At 46.9% G+C, this 27,899-nt stretch overlaps 1 protein-coding gene across 5 annotated transcripts in view; it reads right to left on the bottom strand.

Annotated features, from left to right (window-relative positions):
- CD99L2 (CD99 molecule like 2) overlaps positions 1-26,079 on the bottom strand; it is a 90,834-nt gene extending 64,755 nt beyond the window's left edge. For all 5 annotated transcript variants that reach the window (XM_081564613.1, XM_081564615.1, XM_081564614.1 and 2 more), the window contains exon 1: positions 25,952-26,079. In XM_081564613.1, the coding sequence (XP_081420739.1) occupies positions 25,952-26,018 (67 nt within the window). In that variant the 5' untranslated portion in view covers positions 26,019-26,079. The remainder of the gene's footprint in view (positions 1-25,951) is intronic.
- Positions 26,080-27,899: the final 1,820 nt, after the last annotated feature.

Raw genomic sequence — 27,899 nt, 5'->3', positions numbered from 1 at the left:
TATTCATTGGAAGGACTGATGCTGAAGGTAAAACTCCAATACTTTGGCCACCTGATTGGAAGAATCGACTCATTGGGAAAGACCCTGATGGTGGGAAAGATTGAAGGCGGGAGGAGAAGGGGACGACAGAGGATGAGATGGTTGGATGGCAACACTGATGTGATGGACATGAGTTTGAGTAAACTCCAGGAGTTGGTGATAGACAGGGAAGACTGGTTTGCTGCAGTCCATGGGGTTGCAAAGAGTCGGACGTGACTGAGCGACTGAACTGAGGAGCAGGGGAAGGGGAGCATGTAGACTGACTGCTTAATGATACAGGTTTCACCTTTGGGTGATGAAAATGTCATGAACTAGAGAGAGGTGGCAGTTATACAGCTCTGTCAGTGTCCTACATGCTGCCGAGTTGTATATTTTAAAGGGGTGAATTTCTTGGTACATGAATTAGACATCAATTTTTTTTAAGCCATTAAATAAAAGGAAACCTGAATTTCAGGATGAGAGTCACAGGAAAGCCAGTGGGGGCAGGGAGGGGAGGGTGGATGTCTTGCTTTCTATAAATACACCTGGCCCCTAACCAGGCTCTGAGCCTGACTGCCCAAAAGCAAAACAGGGCGTACTTCCAGGGGCTGGTAGGGTTTGCTTGGACACAACAGAACCGTTCTGAGCCTGATGCTTGTAATTCAGATTTCTGCAAATCCAATCAGATTGTCAATGACCTAAGAGTTTTCATTAAAGGTAATCCTTCAGTGAATGCTTTTCATAGGATTATAGAACCAACCAGTTAGGGCAGGACTATTTAGCCACCAAACACTGAGGACCTACCAGGGACTGGAAGAGAGAGAAAGATGAGAAAAGCAGAGTTCTTGACCTCAGGCCCGGGGTGGAGTTATTGAAACAAATGGGGTTACAACAGCTGTGTGTGCCAGGTGACCCAACATCACAGCGGCTGTCACCAGCTCCACCTGTCAGGCTGCAGTGAGTTGGGGGCAGCTGAGCTCAGATCAGAAAGGCAAGCAGAGGAGAGGGCCCTGGGGTAGAGGAAACCTCCCAAGTCAAGCCTCAGGGGTGCAGAGGCTGGCTGTTCGCAGAAAGCACAGGGCAGTCAGGAGGGGTGGATGTGGCTGGAAGTGGACAAAGAAAGAGGAGGAGGCTGCAGATGAGGAAGGCCAGGTTAGGGAGGGTCAGCGAGGAGAGTTAAGAGGGGCTTCAGGGGTGAGAGGAGTGTAAGGAGAGCACATGGCCGAGAATGGCAACACCTGGAGGACAGGCACATGGCCTACCTGAGGGCTCCTCCTTCTGACCCTCCACCACCTTTGACACCACTGAGCAACCTTCCCTGAGACACTGTTCTGAAACCACATGCCACGCTCCTCCTCCGGGCCTTATCTCCTCTTGTAGCTACTCTGTCCACCCCTTCAATGCTGGGACTCCCCAGAGAGCCACCGCTCAGGTTCACGCACTCTCCCAACTAGATCCCACCTCCTCCTGTGATGTCAGCTCTTATTGCCCCCAACTCTAAACTGAAATACTCACATTCAAAGTGGTTCTGAGCGCTGGGCCCAGAGTTTCCTGCCAGACATCTTTCTCTACCCGATCAATCAGCCAGAGATCTGCTGGAAGGTAGCTGTGCCCACTGCCAATTCTGCCCTCCTTCGCATCCCCTGCTCAGAATCATTACTTTGAATCACCTCTTGCTTAGTGGTTTTGTGTTATTAAGTAGATGTCCCCAAGAGGGTTCCTGAGTGACATATAGCCTTCAAAGCATTCCATTTTTTTCACTGAAAATCTTATTGAGATAACTAGATTCCTACACAACTATAAGAAACAATATAGGGGGAAGGGATAAACTGGGAGTTTGGGTTTAACATACACACTACTATATATAAAAATAGATAATCAATAAAGACCTGCTGCATAGCACAGGGAATTCTATTTAATACTCCGTCATAACTTACAAGGGAAAAGAATCTGAAAAAGAATAGCTATGTATGTATGTATAACTGAGTCACTTTGCTGTACATCTGAAACTAAACACTGTAAATCAACTATAATTCAATTTTAAAAATTTAAATAGCCAAAGAATAAAAAGTGTTACCCACATCTATTCACCTAACTCTATGTTCTTATATTAATAAATATTGTATATTTAACTATAAAATGTTTAGAAATAAAGTGTTTAGAAATAAAATGAAGAGATCCCTTGTATACTTTGCCTAGTTCTCCCAAAGGTCATATTATGCAAAATACTACATTATCACAATCAGTATACTGACATTGCTACAAGCCACCCATCTTATTCAGATTTCCCCAGTTCTACTTGCATTTGTTTAGTATTTATTAAGTACTGTACAGTTTTACCACAAGTGTAGATTCATGTGACCACCACAGTCAAGATAAAGAATAGTTCCATTGGCACAAGTACCCCTTATGCTGCCTTTTTGTAACAATACCAACCTCTCTGCCACCTTTCCTCTTCCCATCCCCTACTGCTAACCACTGTGACTGCTAACCATGACTAATCTGTTCTCTCTTTAATGGTGTAATTTCAAGAATGTAATAGAAATGGGATAATGCATTATGTCTTCTTTTAAGACTGGCTTCTTTCACATAGCATACTATATCTGAGATTCATCCAGGTTGTTGTGCATATCAAGTTTGTTCCTTTTCCATTGCTTAGTAGTACTCCACATGGTAGATGTACCACAATTTATCCATTTATCCATCAAAGGGCATTTGGGCTGATTCATGTGTTTGATAATTGCAAATAAAGCCATCAACATGTGGGTTCAGGAAACATACCATTATTCCGAATGCCTTTATATCACCTCTCCATGAGAATGACAACCTGACCTAAACTTTTTGCCTCAAAACTATGTAGAGGTGTTGCTGTGACATCTTATGGCATCAAATACTGTCATGAAGCAGGGTGAAGTAAACTGCACCTACCTTTTTCCCTCTAATAGGTGACTTGCTCCCTACTGCCTATATCTCCTTAAAAATCTTCAGCAAGGAAGTGCATGCAGAACACCAGCTGAAAGATGACAGGACAGGAGTACCTGACCAGCAAAAAAGTACAGAACCACGCAAAACTCAGGAGGACAAAGGAACTAGGGGGGGAAACAGGAGTGTAACTAGGACTAGACCTGCCCTCGGTGGGTAGGGGAACTGAAGCAGGGGTCTGATCCCCACATTGGGGCAATTATCTAAGTCAGAGGAGAAACATTTAAGGCTGAGAGTGAAAGATCTGATCTGTGGCAGCCTAAATGGAATGAGAATCAGACAGTCCATGCTGCAGCCATACATACCCCGGACAGGGATGCAGGTCCCCTGTAAGGCGCAGCAGCTGGGAACTGGAGCTTAGGGATTGTGGAACAATCCCAGGGCAAGGACTGCTGTTGACTGTGGAGAGATGGACCGAGGGGACGTGAGGGAGGAGATTGTGGTGGGAAATAACTGTGGAAGGAAAACCAGGCAGCAATGGAAGCAAGGTGATACTGCTAAGTCACACATAGGGGGTGGAGCAATCACCATAGCCCATCTTTCCGCACAGGCCAGCATCAGCAACTGAACAGTAGAGAAGCTGGGCCATCAAGCATCTGACTCACCCAACTAGAGTAGGATCCCACACATGGTGCCCCTTTAACTGCCTGATAGGCCCATCTAAGGAGTAGGTCGCCACCCAGGGTGCTCCTTTAAAAGCCAGACACTCCAATCTACAGAGAAGGACCCAACTCACGTTGCCCCTATAAGTGCCTGATGCACCCATCTACAGAGAAGGACCCCACCCAGGGTGCCCTTTAAGTGCCTGATGTGCCAATCTACAGAGTAGGACCCCACCCAGGGTGCCCCTTTAGAGCCTGACCCACCCAACTACAGAGAAAGACCCCAAGCAGGGTGCCCTTTTAAGTTCCTGTTGTACCGATCTACAGAGAAGGACCCCACAGAGGGTGCCCCTTTAAGAGCCTGATCCACCGATCTACGGAGTAGGTCCCCACACAGGATGCTCCTTGAAGAGCCAGACAGACACTCCTATCTAGAGAAAAGGACCCCATCCACGGTGGCCCTTTAAGAGCCTGAAACGCTCATCTACAGAGCAGGGCCTCTCCCAGGGAGCCGTTTCAAATGCCTGACATGCCAACTACTAGTAGGGCCCCACCCAGGGTGCCCCTTTAAGAGACTGACACTCCGATCTCCAGAGTAGGACACTTCCCAGGGTGCCCCATTAAGTGCCTGAAACGCCCATCTACAGAGAAGGACCCCACCCAGGGTGCCCTTTTAAGAGACTGACTCGACGATCTTCAAAGTAGGACCCCTCCCAGGGTGCCCCTTTAAGAGCCTGACCCACCGATCTACAGAGTAGGACCCAACCCAAGGTGCCTCTTTAAGTGTCTCACCCACCCATCTGCAAAGAAGCACTGCACCCAGGGTGCCCCTTTAAGTGTCTGACATTCAGATATACAGAGCAGAACCCCACCCAGGGTGTCCATTTAAGTGCCTGAAACGCCCATCTATAGAGAAGGATCCCACCCAGGTGCCCCTTTAAGAGCCAGAGCCGGTGTACAGAGAAGCACCACACCCAGGGTACCCCTTTAAGTGTCTGAAACACCCATCTACAGAGAAGGACCCCCTTTAAGAGCCTGAATGGCCCATCTACAGAGAAGGACCCCAAACAGGGTGCCCCTTCAACTGCCTGAAACGCCCATGGACAGAGAAGGATGCACTCGTGGTCTTTAAGTGCTCAGGCAATCATCTACAGAGAAGGACCCCACCCAGGGTGCTCCTTCAACTGCCTGTAACGCCCATGGACAGAGAAGGACGCTGACAGTGATGTGTCTCTAACTGCGCAGGCAACCATCTACAGAGAAGGACCCCACCCAGGGTGCCCCTTTAAGTGCCTGAAACGCTCATGTACAGAGAAGGACGCCACCCGTGGTGTGTCTCTAAGTGCGCAGGGAACCATTTACAGAGAAGAACCCCACCCATGGTGCCCCTGTAAGTGCCTGAAAGGCCCATGTACAGAGAAGGACGCCACCCTTGGTGTGTCCTTAAGTGCTCATGCAACCATCTACAGAGAAAGAGCCCAGCAAGGGTGCCCCTGTAAGTGCCTGAAACGCCCATGAAAAGGGAAGGCCGCCACCTGTGGTGTATCTTTAAGTGCTCATGCAACCATCTACAGAGAAGGACCCCACCAAGGGTGCCCCTTTAAGTGCCTGACATGCCCATCTAAGAACTAGGTCCCCCCAGCCGGTGGCCCTTTCAGAGCCTGACACGCCCATTTCCAGAGAAGGACGCCACGTGTGGTGTGTCTTCAAGAGCTCAGGCAAACATCTACAGAAAAGGTCCCCACCCAAGATGCCCTTTTACGTGCCTGCCACGCCCATCTACAGAGAAGGACGCCACCTGTGGTTTGTCTCTAAGTGCTCAGTCAACCACCTACAGAAAAGGACCCCACCCAGGTTGCCCGTTTAAGTGCCTGAAACGCCCATGTACAGAGAAGGACGCCACCCATGATGTGTCTTTAAGTACTCAGACAACCATCTACAGAGAAGGACCCCAATCGTGGTGCCCATTTAAGTACCTGACGTGCCAATCTACTAGAAAGACTCCAGTCATTGTGCCCATTAAGAGACTGAATCACCGATCTACAGAGTAGCGATGCCCATCTAAGGAGTAGGTCCCCACTCGTAGTGCCCATTAAGTGCCTGCCACGCCCATGTCCAGAGAAGGACACCGCCTGTGGTGTGTCTTTAAGTGCTCAGGCAACCATCTGCCGAGAAGTACCCCACCCAGGGTGCCCTCTGAACGGCCTGAAACTCCCATGTACAGAGATGGACGCCACCCGTGGTGTGGCTTTACGTGCTTACGAACCATCTACAGAGAAGGACCCCAATCAGGGTGCCCTTTTAAGGGCTTGAAACGTCCATCTACAGAGAAGGACGCCACCCAGGGTGCCCCTTTAAGTGCCTCAAACGTCCATGTACACAGAAGGACGCCACCTGTGGTGTCTCTTTATGTGCTCAGGCAACTATATGCAGAGAAGGACCCCACCCAGGGTGCCCTTTAAATGCCTCAAACGCCCATGTACAGAGAAGGACGCCACCCGTGGTGTGTCTTTAAGTGCTCACGAACCATCTACAGAGAAGGACCCCAATCAGGGTGCCCCTTTAAGTGCCTGACGTGCCAATCTACTAGTAAGACCCCACTCAGGGTGCCGTTTAATAGACTGACCCGCCGATCTACAGAATAGCGACCCCCATCTAAGGAGTAGGTCCCCACAGGTAGTGTCCATTTTAGTGGCTGCCACGCCCAACTACAGAGAAGGACGTTGTCCGTGGTGTGTCTTTAAGTGCTCAGGCAACCATCTACAGAGAAGCACCCCATCAAGGTTGGCCATAACCTTCCTTCCAAGGAGTAAGCGTCTTTTAATTTCATGGCTGCAATCACCATCTGCAGTGATTTTGGAGGCCCCCAAAATAAAGTCTGACACTGTTTCCACTGTTTCCCCATCTATTTCCCATAAAGTGATGGGACCAGATGCCATGATCTTAGTTTTCTGAATGTTGAGCTTTAAGCCAACTTTTTCACTCTCCTCTTTCACTTTCATCAAGAGGCTCATTCCAGGTTCGATGCATGAGACAAATGCTCAGGGCTGCGGCAATGGGATGACCCAGAGGGATGGGATGGGGAGGGAGGTGGGAGGGGGGTTCAGGATGGGGAACACATGTAAACCCATGGCTGATTCATGTCAATGTATGGCAAAACCCACTACAATATTGTAAAGTAATTAGCCCCCAACTAAAATAAATAAATTTATAAAAAAAAAAAAAAGACAGTATGGTACTGGCACAAAAACAGAAGTATAGACCAATGGAACAAGATAGAAAGCCCAGAAATAAACCCCTGCACCTATGGGTACATTATTTTTGACAAAGGAGGCAAGAATATACAATGGGGCAAAGACAGCCTCTTCAGTAAATGGTGCTGCGAAAACTGGACAGCTACATGTAAAAGAATGAAATGAGAACACTTCCTAACACCATACACAAAGATAAATTCAAAATGGATTAAAGACCTAACTATAAGACCAGAAACTATAAAACCCTTAGAGGAAAACATGGGCAGAACACTTGATGACATAAATCAAAACAAGATCCTCTATGACCCACCTCCTACAGTAATGAAAATAAAAACAAAAGTAAACAAGTGGGATCGGATTAAACTTAAAAACTTTTGCACAGCAAAGGAAACTATAAGCAAGGTGAAAAGACAACCCTCAGAATGGGAGAAAATAGTAGCAAATGAAACAACTGACAATTAATTTCCAAAATACACAAGCAGCTCATACAACTCAATTCCAGTAAAACAAACAACTCAATCAAAAAGTGGGAAAAAGACCTAAACAGACATTTCTTCAAAGAAACACAGATGGCTAACAAACATGTGAAAAGATGTTCAACACCACTCATTTTGAGAGATATGCAAATCAAAACTACATGAGATACCAACTCACACCGGTCAGAATGGCCAACATCAAAAAGTCTACAAACAATAAATGCTAGAGAAGGTGTGGAGAAAAGGGAATGCTCTCGCACTGTTGGTGGGAATGTAAATTGATAGAGCCACTATGGAAGATGGTATGAAGATTTCTTTTAAAACTAGGAATAAAAGCACCATATGACCCAGCAATCCCACTCCTAGGCATATACCCTGAAGAAAGCAAAACAGAAAAAGACATGCATCCCATTATTCATTGCACTATTTACAATAGCTAGAACATGGAAGCAGCCTAGATGTCCATCAACAGATGAATGGATAAAGAAGCTGTGATACATATACACAATGGAATATTACTCAGCCATAAAAAGGAACACATTTCAGTCAGTTCTAATGAGGTGGATGAACCTAGAGCCTATTATACAGAGTGAAATAGGTCAGAAAGAGAAAGATAAATATCATATACTAACACATATATATGGAATCTAGAAAAATGGTACTGAAGAATTTATTTGCAGGGCAGCAGTGGAGGAACATAGAGAATAGACTTATGGACATGGGGAAAGGGGAGGGGAGGGTGAGATGTATGGAGAGAGTAACATGGAAACTTACATTACCATATGTAAAATAGATAGCCAACAGGAATTTGCTGTATGTCTCAGGAAACCCAAACAGGGGCTCTGTATCAACCCAGAGGGGTGGGATGGGGAGGCAGATGGGAGGGAGGTTCAAAACGGAGGAGATGTATGTATACCAATGGCTGATTCATGTTGAGGTTTGACAGAAAAGAATAAAATTCTGTAAAGCAATTATCCTTCAATTAAAAAAAATCATCAACAAAAGAGCTAAGTCACTCATTAACCTAGTCATAAAAAAAAAGATAAAAAGAAATGATACCCAAATTTTAAGAATGAGAAAAAATACAAAAGGAAATCAAAAGACTACAAATATTTATAAATACCTACTATGTGCCCTACCCTGTTCTAGGTCCTAGAGAGCACAACACCAGTGAGCACAACAGACAAAAAAAAAATCCTGCCTTTATGGAGTTTATATTGAGCTAGATTAAATGGATATTATTCTAGAACTACATAAATTTTCAAAAATTAGTCAAGAAGAAAGAAAACCTAACATATAGATAGAATTTTATATATACTTATAAGAGAAAACCTAAATAGAGCACCATGAGGAAAAAAATCAGAAAGCTATGTAGGACTACTGCTCTAGAAGTACCAACCAGGCTCAATCCACAGGAGAATTACTGTAATCCTCAAAAGACAGATGATTTCTCTACTGTTTGAATTTTCTAGAGCAGAGAAATAATAAAAATGTCCCATATTTTAACGGCACTTGGAAAAGGCAGCATAGAAAAGAACACTACACACCAATGTCACTTTTGAATACTGACATAAAAATAGTGTGTGCACAAATAGCACCCAAGCATGTACTCAAAAAGAACATGTCCAAAGCACAGTGGGATCACTGGAACGCTCGCCAGGATGGGGTCTAGGGATAGGGTTTACTATATTAATGGGTTAAAGGTGAACAAACAGATCTTGAGATACCAAACCAACACTGGATACAATTCAGTGTCTAAATCTGATTTTTCAAAAATCCCAATCCTTTGTAAAATAGGAGTGAAGATTTATAGGAGTAAGACAAAGCAATATATCACAAACCAAAGTCACAAACAAGCAAGGAGGTCCCTTAGCACCACTATTATTTAACACAGTCCTGGGTGTGCTAGTCAGGAGAATCAGGTGAGAGATTACTAAGGGGGGAAAATTACTGGAGAGGAGGCCAAGTCAGTGCTGTTTGCAGATGCTATGATCATATACCTAGAAATGCCAAGATGCCAAGAGAATCAAGTGAAAAACTAGGAGAAATACAGATTGTTTAGTAAGGGGATTAGCAATAAAAATATGTTTATATATATATATATATATATATATATATATATATATATCAGTAGCTTTCTTAAATGCCAACAATCATTACTTACAATTTTAACTGGGGAAAAATCACATTTATAACAAGAATATAAAGTACTTGGGAATAAGTCTAACAAGAAATGTGAGATAGAACATGAAGAAAGATATACAATGTAAAAGAACACAGAACTCAGTAGAGAAACCAGTGTTTGGGTGGGAAAATGTAATGCTTTTTTAAAGTCAGCTTTCCTAAAAATCAACCTAGTCAATGCAATTTCAATTAAAATCCCAATGGACTTTTTTACCTTGAAAATTTGACCCATAGTATGCATAGGGAAACAGGAAATTTTATAAAGAATAGTTTAATAAAGGCTTGTCCCATCAGATTCTAAAATGTCTGCATTTTGTTTAATCAAAACATCTAAATGTCGTTCTAACAATCTAAATGCATTTTAACTCCAGTACACGAATAATGCAGCTGTGCCACTTATTGTGTTTACAGACAACAATGACCCCAATGTCAATTCAAAGGCCTCTGAGGCCCACTATTTGAATATCTCTAGTCTAGACACTTCCTGCCACCAGTTCTACACTCCTACTTCCACTGCCTGCTCTCTAGTAAACTAAATTATTAATCAATCCCATCACTTCCTGTCTGTGTTTCAGTCATCACCCTCTTTCCTTGGCTCTTTTCACTCACCTAAGAACATGCTTATGTTTTCCTTCAGATCTCCACTCCCTGCCTTTCCTCTTCATCTCCCTTTATTTTCTCAATCAAACTGGAGTGTACCTTCTGTCATTTGCCCCATTGGTCTACTCTAAGGTTTCACTGAGGCCATCAGGGCAAATGCATTTTTAAAGTAGATACTGAAATAGCCGGCCCAAATCATTGATACTGGTGACCTCACTGGGGTGTGGAATTGGAAGGAAGATGCATGCAGGAAGCAGATGCATCTACTGGGCAGATACATGCAGGAAGCTTCTTAATTTAGTGTGTGTGTATGTGTATATATATATATACACACACACACAGTAGCTTTCTTAAATGACAACAATCATTACTTAAAATTTTAACTGGGGAAATCACATTTATAACAAGAATATAAAGTACTTGGGAATAAGTCTAACAGGAACAACATACCATAAAGGACCTGGGAATCTATCAATCTAACAAGCCATATAAAGTGCCCGCTGTGGATCAGATCATGGCTATCGTTAGCTTTAGACCTCCTGGTTCCCACTTTAGTAGTCTCTGCATTGGACATACTTTCACTAAAGAATGTGACCCAATGAGCACAGGAAACAACATTCAACTTCATTAGTCACAAGGCAAATACAAAACCACAATGAGATACTACTGCACAGTCATTAGGATGTTTTTTCTCAAAACAACAGAAAATACGCACTGGTGAGAATGGGGAGAAACTGGAACCTTCACACACTGCTGGTGAGATTATAAACTCACCTGACAATTCCTTAAGAGTTAAAACACAACATTATCATATGACCTAGCAATTCTACCCAAGATAACTGAAAACATTGTTTTTGTTCAGTTGCTAAGTTGTGTCCGATTCTTTGTGACCCCACAAACAGCAACACGCCAGGCTTCCCTGTCCTGCACCATCTCCTGGAGCTTGCTCAAACTCATGTCCATTGAGTTGGTGATGCCATCCAGCCATCTCATCCTCTGTCGTCCCCTTCTCCTCCTGCCCTCAATCTTTCCCAGCATCTGGGTCTCTTACAATCAGTCAACTCTTCACATCAGGTGGCCAAAGTACTGGAGTTTCAGCTTCAGCACCAGTCCTTCCAAGGAATATTCAGGGTTGATTTCCTTTAGGATGGCCTGGTTTGATCTCCTTGCTGTCCAAAGGACTCTCAAGAGTCTTCTTGAAAACATATGTCCACACAAAAGTCTGTACATAAATGTTTACCGCAGTATTCACAGTAGCCAAAGAGTAGAAATAACCTGTGTCCATCATCTGATGAATGGATAAATAAAGTGTTGTACCAATACAACGGAAAACTATTGAGCTATAAAAAGGCATGAGATACTGATGCATGTTCACCTGGCTAGAGGAAACTCCATCTCCATTCTACATGATGAACTGCACCGCCTTGCATATCCCACTCTCTGGCTTGGGCCCTGTCCTGGCAATCCTGCCCGGACCTCCTGCCACAGCAGACCTGCAGAGCATGCCAGGCAGCCCTGTGCCAGCCCCTCCTGCTTTCCGTGGGGCCTTCGACTGACTCCTCTTCCTTTCCCAACTGGCACCATCCCGGCACGGTCATGGCAGACATCCGAGCCAGCATCAGCCATCCCTGTCACAACTTCTGCTCTCACCCTGCCAATCTGCAACTTCGAGAGGAGAACCCACCACACTGGGAGCTTCTGGAAGCAAGGCCAGTGCTAGAGTCATCCACGTTGGTTCAGCACACAGCAGGGTGCCTGGAGGCACTGAATGAACACACCTCATGGGGGATCCTGGCTGCATTCTGGGGTGGCATCTTGGTGCAGTAGCAGGTCTCACATCCCTGTGCTGACTGGCATTGGCTCAGCTGCCAGGTCAGGGTTTGTGACTCAAGCCAGGCCCCCAGGGTACCTTGGCAATCACATTCCTTAATTGGCTCCCTTTGTCACCTGGCATGAGTCCTTTCAACCCTTAACTGTCTGGCTGGTTCCTCACAGCCCAGTACAAGACTGTCTCCTCCTCCACAGGCCCCCCAGCCACCTCATGTGTGTACATGATAAGAACAGGAACAACAACCGACACAAATGGAGCACTGACTAAGGTTCATACCATCTCTCTACCCACCTCTCAGCCATCCTGTCATTATCCTCAGTCAAATATGATGCACAAATGTTTACTGAAATGTAATTTATAATAGCAAAGACCCGGAGTCCGCCTTAATATCCATCAGAAGTCATGTACTGAAAACTATTTTAATTGCATAAGAAAATACAATATAAGGTTACACACATAAACAAGATAAAAATATATCAATCTGTGTTTCTAGTAAGAGCAGGATAGATTATTTCGAGCTGCCTTCCAATTAAGAACAATTAAAATGGGTGATTTTAAAACACATACCCTTAATGGCCCTGAAGAACTCACAAAATGGTAAAACAACAAGCATGGATGGCAAAACCTAAGAGACAACAGGAAATCCAGAGATGTAGGAACTCAGGCTGGACAAATTTTGCCTTTGATTTTGGCAACCTTCCAAGACAGGAAAGGGGACTGTAGTTTAGGACCATGGCTACCTAAATTGAGGAAACTATTCAATAGAAAATTCTTTTCACACCAAACTGGGTCACCAGAGGATCACATCCTTGGGGTTAAGAGTGACTCTGAAACAGACTTGCCCCCTCCCAATTCAACCTCCACAGGACTGCAAGGAAGCTGCCTTGGTGCTATGGAAACAAAGGGAAATAATTAGACATTTGTTTTAAGTGGTCCCCGGCTAATAAATGTCCTAAAGCAGCTGACAAAGTCAAATAGAAATCTTCTCTGGAAGAAGATACATTTACCTTAGACTTAGGCTTCAAAGAATCCCCACATAAATATTTCAAGGGCATTAGTAATACACAGCCAAAAACAACCAAGCACATGAGGAAATAAAGCTTCCCTGGTGGGTCAGCGGTAAAGAATCTGCCTGCAACGCAGGAGACTGGGGTTCAATACCTGGGTTGGGAAGATCCCCTGGAGAAGGGAATGGAATCCCAATCCAGTATTCTTGCCTGGAGAATTCTATGGATTGTATAGTCCAGGGGGTTGCAAAGAGTAAGACACAACTGAGTGGCTTTCACTTCCACTTCATTCCAGAAGATGGTGTGGCATCACCTGATAAGACTGAAGGCGCATCATCGCAGCACTGTTTATAATAGCCAGGACATGGAAGCAGCCTAGATGCCCATCAGCAGATGAATGGATAAGGAAGCTGTGGTACATATACACAATGGAATATTACTCAGCCATTAAAAAGAATACATTTGAATCAGTTCTAATGAGATGGATGAAACTGGAGCCTATTATACAGAGTGAAGTAAGCCAGAAAGAAAAACACCAATACAGTATACTAACACATATATATGGTATTTAGTCAATCGGTCAAGATAACCCTGTATGCGAGACATCAAAAGAGACACAGATAAATAGAACAGTATTATGGACTCTATGGGAGAGGGCAAGGGCGGGATGATATGGGAGAATGGCATGGAAGTATGTAAATTATCATATGTAAAATGAATCGCCAGTCCAGGTTCAATGCATGATACAGGGTACTTGGGGCTGGTGCACCAGGATGACCCAGAGGGATGGGATGGGGAGGGAGGTGGGAGGGGGGTTCTGGAAGGGGAAAACATGTACACCCATGGTGGATTCATGTCAATGTATGGCAAAACAAATACAATATTGTAAAGTTAAAAAATAAAAAAATAAACCAATTAAAAAAAAAGAAGAAGAAGAAAAAAAAAAAAGACTGAAGGTACAAACATTGACTACTTCACCCAGACACTCCACTCCTAGGTAGAATCCAAGGACAGCAATGCTCAAACACTCAAAAATTAAGAATCTCAAAAAGCTTTTGTTTATGTGGTTTATACTCATTGATACTTATCACTTAGAAATTAAAACTGAGAAAAATGTAAACCACAAGAAGACACAAGCACATGTTCCATTGGCCACCAGAATAATGTTATTACACATCATATCAACTTTGGAAAACACTGTACACACACTAGAAAACAATGCAAAATGCATTTAATATCTTAAGTGTTATTATGAAAATAGCTAGATCTTGTGGACTCCTGAGAAGGCCTTGGGGGTCCTCCAAGGGTCCCCAGACCACAGTTTAAGAACCAGCACCCTAGATGCATATATACAATGGAATACTAATCAGCCATAAGAATGAAATGTCATTTGCAGCAACATGGATGGACCTACAGTTTATCATACTATGTGAAGTCAGAAAGAGAAAGACAAATACTATATGATATCAGTTATATGTGGAATCTTAAATATGGGACAAAGGAACATATCTACGATATAGAAACAGACTCACAGAGAACAGACTTGGGGTTGCCAAGGAGGGGATGCAGGAGGGATGCAGTGGGGGTCTGGGATTGGCAGATGCAAACTAGTGTATATAGAATGGATAAACAAGGTCCTACTATATTGCATAGGGAGCTGTATTCAAAATCCTATGATAAACCATAATGAAAAAATATATGTATATGTATAACCGAGTCACTTTGCTCTACAGCAGAAATTAACACAACTTTCTAAATCAACTATACTTCAGTAAATTAAAAAAGAACCAGTACCCCAGAGAAACTTGGGGTATCTGCATAAGAATAGTTATGCCAGAACTGCTTGAAACGTTCAAAAACTGGAAAAAACCCAAAAGCCCATCAATAAGATAATGATTTTTTTTTTACTTGTGGTATATTCAAACAGTGGAATAACGCATAGCAATGAAAATGAATGAGCCACAAATACACACAATAAATCATGAGTAATGCGGAGGGAAAAGAGGAAAAACTCAAAAGCCTATATAGAGTGTAATTCCATTTCTACAAGGCTAGAGGACAGACCAAACTAAACTGTATTATTCGGGGCCACATGATACACGGTAGAAGCAAAAAAAAAAAAATGACTACAGAAAAGGCAGGCTAGTGTCAGCTCTGAGGGGAGGATGGGGCTGTGACCAGTCGGGGCACACAGAGGTCCACCAGGTACCATCAACATTCTATTTCCTGGCCTGATTGGTAATGACACAGATCTTTACTTTATACTTGTTTGTTAAAGGCCTTGCACACTTTTCTATATGCTATATTTCACAATAAGGGGGAAAGGTATATGCAGTTCAATACTAATAATGTGGAATACATATTTCTACAGAGAAAAAAATGCCTTTGAAATACTGTATTCTAGGGAATTCCCTGGCAGTCCAGTGGTTAGGACTCAGCACTGTCACTGCCAGGGCCCCGATTTAGTCCCTGACTGGGGAGCTAAGATCCTGCAAGCCACACAGTGTAGCCAAAAAAAAAAAAAAAAAAAAAGACTGTATTCCAATATGTTAAGAGTAGTTAACCTTGGGTTTTCTACATTTTCCAAGTTTACTACAAAGAGCACATATTACTCTTGTAACCATGTAAACACCTGGTATTGTCAGACTTCATTATAATTTTTAGCTTACTGGAGGGTATGTAATTTTATCTTATTACAGTTTAATTTGCAACTCACCAATTACTAATGAGGTTGAGCATCTTTTCATGTTTGTTGTCCAATTTGATTTCTTCTTCTATGAATTGCCTGGTCAAGTCTTTGGCTCATTTTTCTGTTTATTCTTTTTCACTTGTTCTCAGAAAATTGTAAAACATATTTAAAAAGACAAGGTCATCAGCTAAAATTGAAACTAATAAGGATGAACACAAAATAGATGAGCCACCTGTGGGAATCTACGCAGAAAATAGCTACCTAAGGAGATTGGTGATGTGCCTGATCAAACTAGGATGAGCTCAAAGCTCACCAAGAAGCTGACCGTGTTTTTCTAGAGTCAGCTGGAGCTGCTACCACTCCACAAACGTTAGCTGTGATCTACTTTTCTCTAACGTGTATCCTGGGGCAATGTGACGATGACAGAACTTCAGTGACTCATGAGGAATACTGAAGGGTGCAGTCACAAAGAATCTCTACAGCAGCCGGTCTCAGCCTTGGTGGTTCTGCCCCCAGAGAGCACTGGGCAATGTCTGGATTCATTTGGGGTTGGCAGACTGCAGGGGGGCGGGTGCTCCTGGCATCTAGTGGGGAGAAGCCAAGAACGCTAAGTATCTTATGATGCAGAGGAGAGGCCACTGCCGATGACTTCTCCCACCCTAAATGTCAACAGTGCCATGGTTGAGAAACCCTGATCAATAGCCTCTATGGTTTTTCCAGTAGTCATGTATGAATGTAAGAGTTGGGACCATAAAGAAAGCTAAGCGCCAACCAATTGATGCTTTTGAACTGTGGTGTTGGAGAAGACTCTTGAGAGTCTCTTGGAAAGCAAGATCAAACCAGTCCACCCTAAAGGAAATCAGTCCTGAATATTCATTTGGAAGGACTGATGCTGAAGTTGAAGCTCCAATACTTTTGCCACCTGATGCGAAGAACTGACTCAGTGGAAAAAGACTCTGATGCTGTGAAAGATTGAAGGCAGGAGGAGAAGGGAATGACAGGGGATAAGATGGTTGGATGGCATCACCAACTCGATGGACATGAGTTTGAGCAAGCTCTGGGGGTTAGTGATGGACAGGGAAGCCTGGTGTGCTGCAGTCCATGGGGTTGCAAAAAGTCTGACACAACTGAGCGACTGAACTGAACTGGAGGTAAAAAGTTGCTCAACCTTCCGTGACCCTTCTCCACGTGGAAACAGTGACTGGTGGAGAAAGGCAAATCCCCATGCTGTCCCCTCTCGACAGGGGTGCTCCAAAAGTCCTTGAGACCCACCATGCAACTACCTGGAGGAGGAACTTCTAGCCAGAGGGGAGGACAAACATGAAGATGCCAGAGCGATGGAGTGCTTAGCATATTGGAGTACCAGCAAGCCAGCCCCAAGCCAGGGTGGGAGCCAAGGGAAGAGAATGGGTAGTCCCCATTCTGTTGGAACTTGTAGGTCACAGTAGGGGGTTAGATTTATTGTCATTACAACTGGACGCTGTTGGAGAGTTCTGTTGCTGTGTGGAGGCTGGAGTGTAGGGGGTAGGAGTGGACTCTGAGACACTTGTGGGAAAGTCACTGCCAGTCACAGCCAGGGCTCCAATGAGGGGGTACAGTGGCACAGCCAAGGGAGGCAGCCAGAGAGGAAGTCAAAAGAGGTGGAAGTCTGGATGAGTTGAGGGTGGTCACAGGTGTGGTCTTCTGACAGCTCAGATGCGGGCTATGAGGAAAATAGCCATGGAAGAGTGGCCAGAGCCCCTAGCAGGATGGATTGCCAGTTACGCAGGTGGGAGGAGCAGGTCTGGAGGTAGCCAGCAGCAGCTTAGGTTTGCACTGGGTCTTCTGTGATGCCAATGAGCAGGGGTCATGTTAAAATAAGTTAACGTGGCTGCGCAGGGCAGAGGCCATTTGGTTGCTGGATTGTGAGGTCAGGAAATCCTGACAAAATGGTGAGGACTCGGTGGGAGAGAAGAGCTGAACTGGAAGGATTTCAATAACTTTTAACACCAGCAAGGCATCAGACGACCATGTGGGGAGGGTGAATGCAGGAGCCTGAAGGTCAACAGAGATCAGGACTGGGGATAGAAGTTGAAGAGTCAAAAGCATGCAGATGGGATTTCAGTTCAAGCCACGATGCTGCTGAAAGCACCTGGGAAGCAAGCACAGGTAAACCAGGTGGACTATGTCCAAGACATGCCCAGGAGCCCTGAGGTCAGAGAGGAGAAGAAGAATGGCAAGGAAGGACCACCATGGCTTCCAGAAGCCAAGAGGAGAAAGTGCTTCCAGGGGAGGGTGTGATCAGAGATGTCAGAGGACCCTGGGCTTTAGCTGCACTGAAGTCATCATTGACCTTGGCCAGGAGCAGCTGTGGGAGAGGGCTGTGAGGCCAAGTGTTAGGAAGAAATTAATGGGAGTCCCAAACTACAAGTCCACATGGTATAGTGTATTTTACCAATGAAAGATTAAAAGTTTTTGTTTCTTTCTTTTTAGGCACTACTATTTTGGATTTTTGCTCCCCTCCACCTGACTTTTTTTTTTTCAGCTAGATGATAGAACCAAATGAATGAATGGTGAGAAAGTAAGAAAAGATAGCCTAGAACTCTGCAAGAGGCCAAGGGGATATGAAGAGCAACAAAATTAGAATTGCTCCTGGGACAGTTCTTCCTCTGAGCTCATTGGGACTCAACCCAACTCACTCATTCGGCGGGCACTTTGGCTCTGGTCAATAAAAGCTTTTGTAAATGGAAGCCCTGAATGCTCATTAGAACCCAGACTAGCAAGCAAGGAAAGTGGTCCTTCAGCAGGTGGCCTCTTTCCCATTCTCCTCCCCTCCTGGGAGCCTAACTTCGCTAATATCTTGACAACACAGCCTGTTCGCAGTACCAGTTAATTGGCTACTCCAACAATTCTGTGAGGCCAACAAAGCAGAGAGGTCAGCAGCCTCTTGATGCAGATAAGGCAACTGTCGCCAGCAAATGGTGGGGCCACACTAGAATGCAGGCCCCATGTTCATTCCATCATCCCAGGCTAGCTGAAGCAGCAATAAACATGAAAAGGAGGTCAGAACAAGCTGCCTGTGGCCTTGGCCCTGTTTGGGGGGTCATGAATTCTGCACTGCAACAATGCTTCCTGCTGAGGGTACCGCCTCTCATTTGGAAAATAATCCCACACAGAACCACCTTGTGATGCCAGCCAGATGCTGTCTGGCCGCTCCTTTAAACAGATGTTCACTGGGCGGGGCACTCCTCTCTGTGGGCTTCCACTACAGTTTTCAAAGTGCTTTTGTTTCAAAGCTGCAGAACCCTCGGACATCGGCTGAGCAGACCCAGGTAGGAAATGAACAAAATCAGAGCTAAAAACCAACTGAAGGTGCAGTGGCCGTCCAGGCCCACCCACTTCCACTCTGGTCCTCTCTCCCAACCTGCCTGGGGACAGAGGGGAGCTGGCAACACACTCCGCCTCCTCAGCAAAGGGGCAGTCACCACCCAGACAAAGAAGAAGGCCTGGCTGCTGGCCACAGACTGCACCTGCTTCCAGTGCAGCTGTTAGGACGGGGGGGGGGTAGGGGTGGGCAAGGCCTTTTGGGGGACACAGCCGGGGACCCCAGCTACAGGTGGCCCCCTGCACAGGGCACAGTCTTCGATGTCCTTGTGAAGCAGTTTAAAATCAAAGCCAGGCAAAAGACCACCAACTGCCTTTCAGAGCCCTCATAGATGCTTCAAAGCGTTCACTGCTGCACCAAGAACGTTGTGCTCAGGCCCTCAGTCATATCCGACTCCTTGCTACCCCACGAACTATAGCCTGCCAGGCTCCTCTTGTCCATGGGATTTCCCAGGCAAGGAGACTGGAGTGGGTTGCCACTTCCTTCTTCCCGACTCTGGGGGATTGAACCCATGCCTCCTCCATTGGTGGGCAGATTCTTTACCACTGAGCCACCTGGAAAGCCCTAACCACAATCCAATCTTCTGCACATTTATTTTAAAAGCCTGAACTCTGAGCAGATTGGGGATTGATTTAAAATGGCAAAATAGGGTCTTGCCTGGTGGTGCAGTGGCTAAGACAACAGAGGAGGCTTGGGTTCCACCCCTCCCTGGTCAGGGAACAACATTCCACATGCCGCTATGAAGATCTGGTACAGCCAAATAAGTTAATTAAATGGCAAATGAAAACAATATAAAGGAACATCACAAGCTATGTTTTTTTCAAAGAATGAAGAGGACTATAAGATCTACCCTTAGCTTCTCCTAGCTTCCTCTTGCTGCTGTAACAAATGATGCCAAATGTAGTGCCCTAAAATAACGCACGCTTTTGTCTTACAGTTTGGGATGTCAGAAGTCCGTAATCTCACTGGGCTAAAATAAGTTGTCACCAGGGCTTCATTCCTTCTGGAAGCTCTAGGGGAGAGTCTGTGTGTGTGTTCCTTGGCTTCTTCCATCTTCAGAACTGACTCCGGCCAGCTGAACCTTTCTCTCAGGACATCACACTGACTGTGATTCCTCCATATTTAAATGAATCTTGTCCTTTCATTGGCCAGCACAACCCAGGAGAATCTTATTTGAAGCTCAGCTTATCAGCAACCTAAATTCATCTGCTACCTTAATTCCCCTTTACTATTGAGGGAGGAGATAGATAGGCCCCGGGTTAACCTGTTGCAACTGGTTTCATGCTGATCCTTTGACATAAACTACCAATAGGAATTAAGCACCCTGATTGGATAAAAGACAAAGAGACTACAGCAGCCTCCTCATTTTTGTGGTCGACAGTTCCCAGCCTGACACACACACAGAAAGGGTCCCAAGTCATCCTCTAGTAACCTTGGACACACTGTAATATTATAAGATCAGCATTGTGGCTTCCTCTCCTCCCAGTGGGGTTTGCTCAGGTGCTCACTGGAAAAGATCCAAAAGTGTGCTTAGTGGAAGCCCAAATAAGGAACTGCAGATGACATGATCATAGGGGACACAAAAGGAGGGTCACCTTCACCTAAACCCCAGAAGACTAGCCCCATATTAGCTACCTAAGCTACCCCTAGAGCCAAGACATAGCTACCCTACTCCACAAGTTGGCCCGTGTGCTCTTTCACGTGGCTGTGCTTCTAACAAACTCTGTAGCTGCTTTGCAATCTTGGTCTCTCTGCTGAAATCTCTCTTCAAAGAAGACAAGGACCTATGTCTCCTTGCCGGCCAAAATCACTATGTAAACTCACGTAGTCACAGGTTCCAGAGACATCTTTGGGAGCCATTATCATTCCACCTCCTATAGCTTCCTGGGCGTGCTCGGCATGCTTAAGTCTCTTCAGTCGTGTCCGACTCTTTGTGACCCCATGGACTGTAGCCCGCCAGGCTCCTCTGTCCATAGGATTTCCCAGGCAAGAATACTGGAGTGGGTTGCCATTTCCTTCTCTGGGGGATCTTTCCAACCTAGGGACTGAACCCACGTCCCTTATGTCTCCTGCAATGGCAGGCGGGTTCTTTACCACTAGCACCACCTGGGAAGCCCCCACAGCTTCCTAGCTGCCAACATTTGGAATACTGACATGCATGAAAGGTTTTCTCACCCATTTCTATTACCTGTTTAGGATGGCTTTCGGCTGTTACATGCAAACCAAGCCTGGCCAGTCAGTGAACCTGTGAGGCAGCCTCAGGGAGGGCCAAGCCTGGTTTGGTGAACAGAAAGCCCCACAGCTCGCCCCCACCCCTACACACAGAGAGCAGAAGAGGAATAACACCGAGCGCAAAGGGTAGGAGCAGGCACATAGCAGGAGAAGCACCAACACCAGGTTGGAGAAGAACCCAGAACAGGAAAGTTAGCTCACCTGGAAAGGATCTTTCCTGAACTCATAAAACCAAAAATCAGCTGCTCCCCATACTCCCCTGCTCAGCCAAACAGCCTTGTCACCCTCATCGGAGTCATCTCTACTGGACACAGCTTGAGGCCCTTCCTCAGTGCCTGGTGACACCAACTCCTGGCTGACTTCCATATGTGTGTTTAACAAACACACACATTTTTGTTACCTGGTATCCAAAGTGATGGGAGGGGTTGGGGATGGGACCTTCGCCAGTGAGGAAGGGGTTGAAAACCGATCAAAACGGGGCAGACTAAAAGGCAAAGCGTCCCTAGAGCCTGTTAGTCCAGTGCAATGACTGGGGTGCATAAGGGCAACCCTGAGCCATGCAGGACAGGGAAGGGTCCCCTCTGCCTAGGATGCACCTTTGCAGGGACCATTCCTGCACTCAGGCAAGCAGGGTGAAGCAGTCCCAGGGCACATTGCAGGTGCCCCTGCAGCCTGTCTGGCTCAAACTCAACAGCCCAAGTCAGTCCACAGGGCTTCTGCCTGGATCCCAGCACCACTAGCACTGGGGGCCAACCTGTGCACATGTGCGCTCCCTTGCCCAACCAAGCTCAACGGCCCTGAAGACCAACCCCAACCCAGGGGTCACATGCTGCCACCTCCTTCATCTCTTCTTCTTGGACTAGAGTGAATTTGTTTTAAACAGAAATATAATACACATATTGGTCGGCAGTGGCTCAGATGGTAAACAATCTGCCTCCAATGCAGGAGACCCAGGTTCAATCCCTGGGTCAGGTAGATCCCCTGGAGAAGGGAATGGCAACCCACTCCAGTATTCTTGCCTGGAGAATCCCATGGACAGAGGAGCCTGGGGGGCTACAGTCCATGGGGGTCACAAGAGTCTGACATGACTGAGCAACTAAACAACACAATAATCCACCTACCACTCAACCTTTTAAAGTATACAATTTAGTGTTGCCGGTACATTCACAAGGTTGTACACCCACCACCTCTATCCACTTCCAGAACATTTCCATCACCCTGAAAGGAAACCCTGTACCTATTCAGCAGTCACTTTTCATTCTCCTCAGACCCTGGCAACCACTAATCTACTTTTTGTCTCTATGGATTTGCTAACTTTGGACGTTACATCTAAATGGAATCATGCTATGTGTGCTTTGGTGTCTGGCTTCCTTCATTTAGTGTAAGATTTTGAAAGTTTGCACTGCGTAATTTTTGCAATAATAGTTACTGACACAGAGCTCACTTGGAGCCAGGTGTTGTGCTAAGTGCTTCATCCATTTGTTCTCATTTAATCGTAATAACAATCCCATGAGGCAGATGGTGATATTATCCCCATTTTCTAGATGAGGAAACTGAGGCACCAAGAAGTTAAGTGACTTGCCCTGTGTCATGGTAGTTCTGGCTGGGCAGGCTGGCTCTGCAGCCCTCTTGGCTGGGCTACTTCTTTAACAACAACAAAAAAACAAAACATTTTTTTTGGGGGGGGCGAGGTATGTGGCATGTGGGATCTTAGCTCCCCAAGCAGGGACTGAACCCGTGTCCCTGACATTGGGCTCAGAGCCTTAACCACTGGACCACCAGGGAAGTCCCTGGGCTACCTCTCTTTAAGGTAGCAGGCACTTGGCTATTTGCCAACACACTCATCACAAATTCTTCACCACATCTCACATTTCTGGGACCTGCTCCATCCCTTGGTATATCTGCATTTACAATCCCTCCTTTGCTTATGCAGATAAACCTGAGTTCAAGTCCAAAACCTTACTGGACCACATGTTTTTCATCCGAGTTATGGGTTACCATTAGTTACTTTTCAAGGCTGTATGCAAACAGCCACTGTGAGGTAGTTAGGAGGTGTAAACGTGTGACGCACTAAGGGCCTGGCATGTGGAAGACAAGGGGGGAGTGGAACCCTTGTACGATTGTCACCCACCTGTACCACTGAGATCCTTCTACCAGAAAGTCAAAAGCACAGCTTCCCATTTCTGTTGGTACAGACAGGTGACATAACTGTCCTCAATTTCTCAAAACTAGTAAAATACACAGTGGACTAAAACCCATCAGTAATTAGAACAGGAATGCCTTGTTAACCACCCTCTCAACTCCTGAGGGCCTAAAGTCTGTCTTGACATGCTGGAGCCTGGAAGGATTTCACACGTTCCTTCGAAGTTCTGAGCATTTTCTGAGTCCTGCTGGGCTCTCTAAGTCACACTTCATTACTGAGGACCAGGACCAAGAAGAAAATGCCTCTTGGGCAGGCCCACCTGATCCACCACTTTGGGGCTTCTGGAGAGTCAGTGGGGACCTGAGACCAGCTCTGAAACTGAAAGTGCTCAGATCCCCTGAGGGGACCCGCAATGCAAAACCCAGATTTGTCACCTTGTTCTGCACAAAAGAACCAGGAAACTGAGTCCCTACCTTGAAGCAAGATTGTTCTGGTTCAGCATTAATTAAAATGTAAAAAGATCACTAGGAGGCCATCCTAAATGGGTGGTATCCTGGGTCTCCAGGGGCCTCTCATCTGGTAAGCGGGGATAATACCTAAGAAGCCAAACTCCTGGGGCAGTTAAAAATATATGTGTGTGTGTGTGAAGTGGTACACAGCAAGCACTCAGGAGATGGGAGCTGATGGAAGCAGGGCTGCAAAGTTGAGGGAGACACACGCCTGGTTCGCTCAAGATACCTTCCTGAGTTGTTAGGCATTATACTGATGAGCAAACTGGATAAGCAAACCGGATGAGCAAACCAAGCCATGTTCTGGCTTTCCCAAGGGCACTTGGCCAGTAAGACGTAGGAGGGCAGCCTCTAGGTGTAAAGGCATTATGCCTAGCGCGTAAAAGCAAGAACTGGAATGAGACAAGCCTGGAAACAAATCTCAGATCTGCCACCTGAGGCAAGTTACTTCACCTGTGTGCCTCCGCTTCTTCCTCTGTAAGCTGGTTGCACCCCTTTGCAATTTCCTCTACCACTCTATAACACCCAGTGTAACCCCATGATGGTGAAAATCTGAGGCCCGATCATTTAAATTCCTCATCTTCTCAATGTCCCTACCATGTTGAAGATTTGCAGAAGACAGCCTTGAAGGCAGTATCCTTTTTCTAACTTTTTTGGGCTTCCACTTCCAGCTGTACCATATCATTAGATGCACGTCAGTCAAGTGATCAAACTTTTTTGCCACAAATGGATCATAAGCAAAATAAAAATCGTAACTCCAAAGGAAAAAATGAAACAAAAGTCAATAACTCTGTAACCTGCTTTGTTTTGCTTCAATGTGCTGACAACATAATATATAGACTATGATCAGTCTGTGCTCATTTTCTCCCCCACCAAGATGTCAGCTCCACAAGGACAGAGCCTCAAGTTCGTCCCCTGCTGCAGCATCCGTGTCTAGAATGGCACCTTTGTAGAATGCTGAATGGTTCTTCTTGTCTAGACTCCAGGAGGGTTGACCGCATAAGAAACATTTCTGCATCTTTTGCAAAACTGCCTTGGACTGTCTACTGTTTTCCAGTGTTCCTTATAAGTAAAGTAACCCGCACTAGAACACAGTTATAGGACACGATTTTGTTTTTGCTGAGCTCATGTGTTTGTCACTAGCTAAATCTGCCTTTGTGTCAGGAGAGCTCGGAGCACAATTCTGTGCTCAACTCCAATGTTTTCCTCAACCTCTTTTTCTGATGTGGAAATGAGATAAGCAAGCGTAAGAACATTCTGCTGGGACTCCTTGGCGACCCTATTTTTAACCACAGACTACATTTATTCTAAGATGCTTGTCAAATTTGAATGTGCCTGTGACCCAGGGATGTAGTAAAAGCAGAATCTGACTCAGTAGGTCAGGGGCGGGGCCTGGGATGCGGCATCCCTCACTAGTCCCAGGTGATGCTGCGGGTCTTGGACCACGCGATGAGTCGTGAGGGTCTAAGAAACTTGCTTTTTTGATCTGGTAGACTTGCTCTCTCCTTCTCCTGGACAAAACATCACCAATGGCTCGAAAACTGGAATGGGTACCAGAAGCAGCCGCGGGGACTCGTCCGACTTCCACACCGCTGTTCCCCCTCCACCCCCACCCCATCCCCGCCAAGATCCTGACAAAGTAGGAGCGAGCACCAGAGGCTCCTCGGGTGCTTCTGCTGCAGGTGGCCTAGAAACACCTTTGGAGAAGCCTTGCTCAAGGGAACGAGTGATCTCTTCAAGGTTTTCCCAACGGCAATCTCCCAGGGACAGCTGTTGTCACTGGTGGAGACACCCTGTTCAGGATTTTAAGGGGGGACTCTCCCGCTCTTTGCAGCCGGGCACAGGCGGGGTCCTGGTCTCTCCCCACCCATCACAGGGGTCACGGCAGGGTTGGCCCTCTGCTCGCACCCCTATCCCAACGTCCCGCACAGCCCCGCCTGCCCGCCGGCGGCTTCCGCAGCAGGCCCTCGGGCGGGGGCCGCGCCGCTCATGCGCACCACCGGGCCCTCGGGGCGCCGGCCTACAGGGCGGGGACCCCGAGTGCCCCCCGCCCGCCTTACCTCTCTGGACAAGAGTGGCCAAGGAGAAAGCGAGGCAAATGAGGCACGCCCAGCGCCAGGCCACCATGGCTGGGAGCTGGCGGACAGGGCCCAGAGGAGCACAGTGAGCGCGAGAGAGCCCGAGGGGGAAGGTTGGGGAGGAGTAGGGAAGGAGGAGGAGGAGCAGAAGGGGGAGGAGCCCTGCCTTCACTGCAGGGCCCCGCCCAGAAGCGGCGCGCGCGCGCGGCGCAGCCCTGAGAGGGCGGATGGGGGCGCGCACGAGCTCTGGCACCGGGGCGTGCCAGACCGGGTGAGGTGGGGCGGGACCGCGACTGTGGCGCGAGGGGCGGGGCGAGCCTGCAGCCTCGGGGGCGGGGCGGCTGCGCGGGGGGCGGGGCCTCAGCCTGCGGGCGGTGCTGGCGCTTGAGGGGCGGGGTCCGCAGGCACCGGGCAGGTCGCGCGGTCTGGGTCCTGGCCAGCGCCGGCGCGCGACCTGCGGGCCCCGTCACACCCCGCCCTCGAGAAGGAAGTCTTCGAGTTGTGCCCTGCGGCCCTGGAGCTGTGAGTCAAAAGTGACTGGGGACTCCAATTAAAATAAATAAATTAAAAAAAATTTTTTTGAAGTGACTGGGGAGCTGGAAGCGCCGGCGGCGAAGATGTGCAGTGATTTCCACCCGGCGCGCCGGACGCCTCCAGGGCCAGGAGCTGGACCTGAGGCGGCGCACGAGCCTGGTGCGTTCTGCCAGCCTGGTGACCTTGGACAGGGCTCTTGCCCTTGTGGCCTTGGTGTCCTCCCAGTCAAGAGCTGTTCCCTAGGGGTCCCGCCAGCTGCGGCGCCAGGACCGGGCACCCGCGCTCCTGCCCCTGTCACCTTGGCCGAACTTGCTTGTCAGAACCGTGGCTGCGCTCCCACTTAGCTGATCCTGCGGTAGAGCCCCGCCCAGAGATGGGGGGGGGGAGAACCGTTTTGATGGCTGGCCGCGGTAGGCAAACAGTGGCACGTCTTGAGGAAACGAGCCTGAGGCCAGGGGCCGCGGGGGGCAGGCTAGAGGTAAGTTGGGGGGCGACCTGCAGCCAGAGCGCCGCAGGCCCCAGGGACGAAGGAGGGCCAGGGTCAGCTCCCCGAGGCTTTGATGAATGCGCTGAAAGCGCCAATTCACATCTGCAGAGGCGATCTGTAAATGTGCTCAGTTATCGACACACGCGCCGCGTTCCTTTCCCATGAACCCCTCAAACAGAGTCCATCTCCAGGACCCGGCGAAATCAGATTCCTACACTGACCGTCACAGCAAAATGCCAGCTGCAGTCTTTGACGAGAGCGCTCTCAAGAAAGGCTCTGGCTGCAGCCAGCTTTCAAAGACAAAGAGAAAGCGCTGCTGCACAGGCTGTCCTGGACCACATCCTGCTGGGGGTTGGCTACTGCCGCTGCCCTCCAGTGTCCCCTTGGCAGGCTTCCTGTGTTCCCCACCGGGCCGCACCTCCTTGCCCACCCCCCACAGACTCTTCCCCCACCCTCTGAGCCATAGTGGTTGGGTGGGGGTCTCCCTGACATGGAGCCAAGATCTTTCCTTCTGTGACTTCTATCCATTGCGCTGAATTCTTGGGGCTGCAAAAACAAAACATATAAAACTAACATATTCTGACTTTCAAGGCATTGCGTACTCTATGACACTAGCAGGAGAATTACAGAAACAGGTAGTGCTTATTATAACACATGCAGTATACATGGCATATTCCAGGCATTTTATTCTTTTTAAAAATTTAATTTAATTGGAGTATAGTTGCTTTACAGTGTTGTGTTAGTTTCTGCTGTACAGCAAAGTGAATAAGCTGTATGTATACATATATCCCTCTTTTTTGGGTTTCCTTCCCATTTAGATCACAACAGAGCACTGAGTACAGTTCCCTGTGCTGTACAGTAGGTTCTCACTAGTTAGCTATTTAATACATACTATCGATGGTGTATATA

This window comes from Giraffa tippelskirchi, chromosome X (genome assembly GCF_054371585.1).
Source record: "Giraffa tippelskirchi isolate mGirTip1 chromosome X, T2T-mGirTip1v1.2.pri, whole genome shotgun sequence".
NCBI lineage: Eukaryota > Metazoa > Chordata > Mammalia > Artiodactyla > Giraffidae > Giraffa > Giraffa tippelskirchi.
Note: the sequence above shows the minus strand (reverse complement) of the source record. Positions and strands in the feature narration are given on the sequence as shown.